The sequence below is a fragment of the Helianthus annuus genome, chromosome 13 (genome assembly GCF_002127325.2).
Source record: "Helianthus annuus cultivar XRQ/B chromosome 13, HanXRQr2.0-SUNRISE, whole genome shotgun sequence".
Lineage (NCBI taxonomy): Eukaryota > Viridiplantae > Streptophyta > Magnoliopsida > Asterales > Asteraceae > Helianthus > Helianthus annuus.
The window spans coordinates 162,773,649-162,781,821 of NC_035445.2; the positions used below are offsets into that span (position 1 = coordinate 162,773,649).

General features: G+C 35.0%; 1 protein-coding gene across 1 annotated transcript; it reads left to right on the plus strand.

Moving 5' to 3' along the window:
• The first annotated feature begins 5,996 nt into the window (after positions 1–5,996).
• On the plus strand, positions 5,997–7,441 carry LOC110902207. The gene is made up of 2 exons (XM_022148920.1): positions 5,997–7,158; positions 7,395–7,441. Exons 1-2 carry the CDS (start codon positions 5,997–5,999, stop codon positions 7,439–7,441), a joined length of 1,209 nt encoding a protein of 402 aa, XP_022004612.1.
• Positions 7,442–8,173: the final 732 nt, after the last annotated feature.

Genomic DNA, 8,173 nt, shown 5'->3' on the forward strand with positions numbered 1-8,173 from the left:
CTTATTAACACAAATGTAACTACATGTACATCAGTGTTAAGGCCCTAAAGTTAAACATACAAAAACATTATAACAGAGGCTTAACACATGTTATATATTCCAAAATGTGCACAACAAATGACTCGTTTCATATTATATATTCCAAAATTACCTGTACATGTGTTACCATAAATGGCTCGTTTAATATTACACGTTACATACTAACTTGTACATGTAATACTTGTACAAGTGATACGCTCGGTATCCACATTATCGGATATTTTAAACATCAGTAAAAATAAAATAGATATTTCTTGTTTTTTTTTTAAATTAACAAAGGTTAACACACATTATATATCATTCTATCGGGGGCTTAACACATGTTATACTACATGTCAGGTTACATTATGGTGTTCTGTTACAGCATGAACCACTAACACATGTTATAAACGAACGAAGAGTTCTTTCCCAAAAGATGTGACTTATTCAATGTCCCCGCATTAACGTCGCCTACATCCATCCAACTTGTCAATTGAATATCTTTATGGATCTGTTTCTGTAAATCAACACATGTTATATATCATTCTAACAGGTGCTTAACACATGTTATGGGTCTGGTTCTGTAAATCAAACAACCCAACAAAAAAAAAACACTTACTGTTCAGATCAAAAGCCCAAACCAGCAACCAAACCAACAAAAAAACAATTATTGTTAAGATCAAAATCCCCAAACAAGCAACCAAACCAACAAAAAAACCCGTTCAAAATCTCATCCTAAAGTTTTCGATTTATTTAAAATACTTGAACATTAACCATTACTAGAACACTTTCAGCCCATAAAAACATATTAACAACCATTTCAACAAAAAATCAAGTGTGAAATGATATTTCAAGAACACTTACCGGATCTAGAACCGTCCGATGAACACGAAGAAGATCTTCAAACCTTCTTCTCTCACACACACTTGTGCGTGTGTCTTTGTGATAAAGAGTTGTTGTTTCTCTATCTAAAACATCAACTTTCTCTCTCTAAAAACATTCATCGTGCCATCGTTCTCTCTCTAAAACAACAACTTCAAACTTTTTCTCTCACACACACTTGTATGTGTGTTCTTGGTGTTATAGATGAACATGATGAAGATTGTTGTTTCTCTCTCTAAAACAACAAATTCCTCTCTCTAAAAACCTTCATCATGCCATCGTTCTTTCTCTAAAACAACAATCTTCAAACATTTCCTCTTTTCACACGATGTAGATCTGAACTTGAAGATCTAAACTTGTGTTTGGTGTTCACCATGATCTTGATTAAAGACAGAGGAGAGAGGAGAGAGAGATAACATGTGTGTGTAAGAGAAATAAAGTTGATGTGTGTGAGAGAAAAGTCAGATTTTCAATACCTTAAATGTCCTTCTCCTTTACTTATATATAATTTATGGTTTTATTTAAATGTAAAAGACACCAAAAAAAGCTCAACCATTGATCTACTTGGATGAAACAAAATCAATGGATGAGGTTGGGTTTCTAAGGTTTTCTAAAAAAGATGGGGTTTTCTATATAACCCAACCCTATATATATATATATATATATATATATATATATATATATATATATATATATATATATATATATATATATAGGGGAAAGTTTTAATAAGAACGCTAAATATTGTGAGAACCGTGAGAACTTGGTAAAAAAACAATTCAAATTCAAAATTTTTTTCTACACTTATCATTATTATTCGAATACAATGTTAGAAATTTAATTTACACGTTTAAATTTACGTGAATTCGTAAATAAAGAAAATTTACACATGTGTAAGTTTGCAATTTACACATGTGTAAATCTGTTATACTTACACATGTGTAAAAAATCTAAAAAGAGTGATTTTGGAAGGAGAAATGAATTATTTGATATTGTAAATACTTTTTTTGATGTTGTGTCTTAATTACAACGAGGCTCGTATTAAAAAATATTTGGTTTTGATTGGTTTTTTCATTCGTTCTCACGGTTCTCGTAATATTATATATATATATATATAAATATATATATATATATATATATATATATATATGTAAATATATATAGGAAAAGTGTAAAATACAATATCCCTTAATGTATATTACGTACGATATAGGGAAATCGCATGTTATAAAATAGCATTGATGGAATCGCATGTGATAATTTTGATGAAATCGCATGTTGGTTTTTTGTAACAATTTCGCATGTGATAATTTTGATGAAATCGCATGTTGGTTTTTTGTAATAATTTCGCATGTGTTAATTTTGATGAAATTGCATGTTAAAAAAACAACATGTGAAATTGTTAAAAAAAACAACATGCGATTTTAACATGGGATGAAGAGCTGACGGCTGAGATTAGCGCGTACATATTGTACGTTAACCTAACCCTATATATGTGTGTATACATATATATATATATATATATATATATATATATATATATATATATATATATATATATATATATATATAGAGGGTTAGGTTAACGTACAATGGCTCTTATCGTACAATATGTACGCGATCATCTCAGCCGTTCGATCTGGTGAAATTCACTTTTGAACATGTGATTTGTGCTGAAAAACCAACATGCGAAATTCTTTATATACCAACATGCGATTTCATCATATTTACCAACATGCGAAATTGCTACAAAAAATCCAACATGCGATTTCATCAAAAATACCAACATGCGATTTCCAACATAGTTTTTTATAACATGCGATTTCACAATATCGTACGTATTGTACGTTAAGGGATATTGTATTTTACCCTTTCACTATATATATATATATATATATATATAAGCATATTTATATTATTTATTATTTTTATGATTATGATTATTTATTTTAATATTTTTGGTAAAATGACCAAAGTACCCTTATTGGGGGGGGGGGATATTCCACGGTCCTCCCAACCGTCGAGGTGATCCCACCTCGCAGACCGCCACCCAGCAAGCCTGAGTCTGGGGTAAATCCGCTACCGTAGGGGCATTGGGAACGAGCAAGACTCGAACCCGCCACCTCCGGGTTATAATGCGGGCTGGTGGCCATTGGGCTGACACCCAATGGTTATTATTGGGGGTCTACTTAGTTAGATTTAACTAAAAAATTAAATGAGTTAGGGTTAAAGGACGTAACGTGCAAGGGTTTGCAAACATCGAGTACGTTTTTTGTACTATTTGAAGACAAATGATACAGTTTTTCATCTAGTGTCAACATAAAGGATGATTTTTTGTAATTTACTCAAAGAAAAAAACACCCTTAAACCTTGAGGCATCAACTTTAAGATGATTCACAATCCTTCCTCCAAATTATGTGAGAGGTTTTTATATTATAAAAAGCGGTTGTTTGTGAGAGGTTTTTATATTATTATAAAAAATGGTTATGAGTGTAGGAGAGAGAAAATGTTACGGTTTATCTGTATATTTGAATGAGACATTATTTACCCTTTATATTTTTTCTAATATATTTTATAGGTGGTTGTGAGTGTAGGAGAGAGAAAAAGTAGTAACAAAGGTATAAAAAATATTATTTAATTGAAAGAAGAGATAAAATATAGTTGTTTTTAATGTAATTATAAGGTAGATTTGGTGGAAGGGATGTGAATGCTCTAATGGCGTGTATGTTTGTTCTTCGATTACTTTTTCAATAGCGTCTACAACTCGATCTTTAACAAAACTTATGACACGTAAATAAAAGTAAGCACATCAACAATATACTCGGAACTTTATAAAATATCATATTTTAATTTTTATAAAAACAAAATGTGCTAAAAATAATTATATTAATAAGTTTTAGAGTAAAATGTCATTTTAGTCTCTGTAGTTTGTGTCATTTTGCCAATTTATTCTAAAGGTTTCATTTTTCGCATGTGGGTCCAAAAAGGTTTCATCTTTGCCATTTTAGTCCACTGGGTTAACTTCATCCATTTTTTCTGTTAACGAGAAGGGCAATTCGGTCATTTTTCATGTAATTCTGTTAACTAGAAGGGCAATTGGGCCATATAAATTGACCGAATTACCTTCCTTGTTAACACAAAAAATGGATAAAGTTAACCAGTGAACTAAAATGGCAATGGTGAAACCTTTTTGGACTCACATGAGAAAAATGAAACTTTTGAACTAAACTGACAAAATGTCTCATATCACAGGGACTAAAACGACATTTAACTTTAAGTTTTAATATAAAATATAAAAAATAAAATAATAAAATAATGATATTACTGCCCATGAAAGGATGCTGTACTGTTATCGTATTATTAATATTAACTATTCATTTTCCATCCGTCTATTAACATATTTTAACTTTATTTTAATTTATTTTAATGGGTGTAGGGTAAACAAAATAATATCACGTGGTAGTTTTACCCACCCTTTTTATATAATTTTGTAGGTGATGTAATGTTTTTTTACGGTGGAGTACTTTTTGTCGGTTTGATGTGAATGAAGTTGAATTTTCAAAAAAAATTACACGGTTAGTTTTTGTGGTTTATGTAAAATAACAATCTTAGGTACTAATAGTTTAAAGTAACAATCTAAGGTTTTAACTTTTGATTTTGTAACCTCCTAGGGCCTTAAGGCTAACAGTCGTTAAAAATTAACTGAGAACTTAGTACCCAACCTTGAACTTTGGATAAACCACAAGGACTAACCACAAAATTAACTCTTGTAATATATAAAACATATTTTTTTCTTTTTCTCTTATTATTTAATTAAACCTTTTAATTATGTATGTTAACCATTTTTTAAATAATTATACATTATTGACGTATTAAAGCTAATTTGAAGCCACTTCACTAATTAGCTTACAAGTAAATTAACGGAAATATTTCACAAAATTATAACCAAGTTTTAGGAGTGTTTCAATTAGGTCACTCATAAAAAAATTGTATTAATTAACTCATTAAAGTTTACTTTATTTTCTAATCCTATATAATTAACCCGAATGGGAGATAAACTATCTTAGGTGACATTTATTTTTTAATTTTATTAAATATGTTAACATAATTCATTTAATAAAAGAGAAAAATAAAGTTAATCAAATAAAAAATAGATACACATTGTGATCATTCAGTACTGTCACACCACCACCTAACCGTTGAACCACCACTGTGCCCATCGAATCATCGCACCACCCAATCGTCACCCAACATAGCATTCAACCGTCGCACCACTGAATTGTTGCACCACCCAACACTGTCGCATCATCATGTCGTACCACCACCGTACTGTGGAACCGCCACCGACACCGTGTCATGGAACCACCACCAACACCGTGTCGTGGAACCACCATAGGCATCGTGCCATGGAACCATCCAACCATTTTCTGGTGACCACCGTGCACATGAGAATTTAGTTTTTGATGGATATAAAGTGATGAATGGATGAGAATAAAGATATGCTAAACTTCATAGAAATTCAGTTCAAACTAAATTGTGATGAATAGATGGGAATATGATGGATATAAACTTCATATTTGATTTATTGTTTGATAACCACCTTCAAACTAAACTTCATATTGATCAACCATGTGCAGTTTTTTTTAATAAAGTTGAATTTAATTCTTGATGGATATAAACTTTAATTTTTTTTTTTACTAAAATTAAATTATATGTAAAAAGGCTTAGAATTAAAAGTGACTTATTCAATGGTCTCGAAAAGTTTTTTTGTAACTCATATTAACCATTTTAGATTTTATAAATTAGGGTGCTTTGGTTTGTCCTTATTTTTTATATTTTTTTAATAGACTATATTAGGAAAGGATAGTCTGTATATTGTAATTATATTAGTGATTTGTAAATCCCTTCCATTGAGGGCTTGTAACCCACTATTTATATGAGATATTGAATACAGAGAGGATCATCGATTGATCCATTACAATTATCCCTATCATGGTATCAAGAGACCAGGCATAATCCTGTGCTCTCCTTCTCGCCTCTTCTGTTTGCCCCCCCCCCTCTCTTCATCGTTCTCTTTTCTTCCTTTGTGACTCATCATGGATCACAAAATTCATCCTGCTACAACCGTGAACAACATCAAGAGCCTAATCCCCGTTACACTCGAGATGGAAACAGGACAGTTCTCCTCTTGGAGCGAACTGTTCAAAATTCAATGTCGAGCACACCTGGTTATTGATCATTTATCCCCCCGGCCGTCTGCCTCATCTTCTTCCTCGGTATCCACTGACAAAGACAAAGAAACAACCCCGAAACAACCCGCCGATGACGATTGGGAGCGTTTGGACGCTATTGTGCTCCAGTGGATATATGGCACAATATCGAACGATCTGCTGCACACCATTCTTAAACCCAATACCACCGCTTACGAAGCTTGGACAACCCTTGAAAGCATCTTTCATGACAACAAAAGTTCCCGGGCAATTCAACTTCGTCACAGTTTCTCCAACACCCGCCTTGATGACTACCCCAACATCTCGGCTTATTGTCAGGCTCTTAAGGTTCTCGCAGATCAGCTCTCGAACGTCGGTGCCCCGGTTGACGATGTCAGCCTGGTTCTTCAACTAATTTCCGGTCTCAATGAGCAATATGAGGGTATAGCGACCATTCTTCAACAACAAGATCCGCTTCCCTCCTTTTATACTGCTCGGTCACAACTTGTTCTGGTTGAAAGTCGCAAGAAGGAACAAGCCCTCCAGGCCGCTAAGACAGCCGGAACAACTCTCAACGTCACCACCGCTAAAGTCGCCGGCGGCGACTACCGTCAGGATCGCCAGGATTTTTCCAGTGATCGTCAGCGGGGTAGAGGTCGCTCGCGGGGAAGAGGCAGGGGCCGTGGGTCATGGGGTAGAGGTCGCTCTTCGTCCTCTCAGAACTTCTCACAAAACTTTGCACCTCAAGGAAACTGGTTTCAAAACCCTAGTGTTGGCTACTGGTCGCCCAATGCTCCTTCATCTTGGGCCGGCCCACCACAATGGACTCCATGGACTGCTCCCCCTTGCCCCTACCCCACCACTCCTTCCAGGCCCAATAACAACCACAATGGAAACGGCCTGCTTGGCCCACGCCCGGATCAGACATATCACGCGGCCTATGCCCCCACCAACATTGAACAGGCGCTCTATACGATGTCATTAAACCAACCGGATGTGATGGGTATCATGGATACCGGTGCCACCACCAACATGACTAACGAGCAAGGTAATTTTCAGTCTTATTTTAATAATAGCATTCCTCAAAATATTATCGTTGGTGATGGTTCCACCATCCCGGTACTTGGACACGGTACAAAAACCTTACCCCCACCTTACCCACCCTTCACCCTTAAAAATGTCCTTTATGCACCTAAGTTGATCAAAAACCTGATTTCTGTTCGTCGCTTTACAACTGACAATTCTATTTCTGTTGAATTTGATCCTTTTGGCTTTCTTGTGAAGGATTACAAGACCCGGACCCCCATCCTCCGGTGCAACAGCAGCGGTGACCTTTATCCTCTCCTTCTCGGGCCAGGCAGCACTCCTCAATCTACTTTTGCTGCCATCTCCTCGGACCTATGGCACCAACGCCTTGGACATCCGGGAAATCTACCTTTACAATCTTTAAAACATTCTTGTTCTATCAATTTTGGCAAACTTAATAAACATTTATGTCAATCATGTGTGTTTGGAAAAAGTATACGCTTACCATTTTATGATTCTAGTTCTATTACGTGTCAACCATTTGATATCATTCATAGCGATTTATGGACATCTCCCATAATTAGCTCAGGTGGCCATAGATACTATATCTTGTTTCTAGACGACTTAACGGATTTTTTATGGACATATCCAATCTCCAACAAGTCCCAAACCTTCTCCATTTTTTCTACATTCACCAAACAAATCGAAACCCAATTTGAACGAACTATTAAAACCATTCAATGTGACAATGGAAAAGAATACGTCAACAATTCGTTTAAACAATTTTTTGCACAAAAGGGGATGTGTTTTCGCCTTTCATGTCCTCACACGTCTAGCCAAAACGGCAAAGCCGAACGCCAAATTCGTACTATAAATAACATGGTTCGAACCCTTTTGGCTCATGCCTCCCTACCAAACACGTTTTGGCATCATGCCTTAGAAACCGCTACTTACCTACTTAACATCCTACCTCACAAGGCTCTTACAAACAAAACACCCACCGAATGCCTCTATACCCGCACCCCGTCTTACGACCA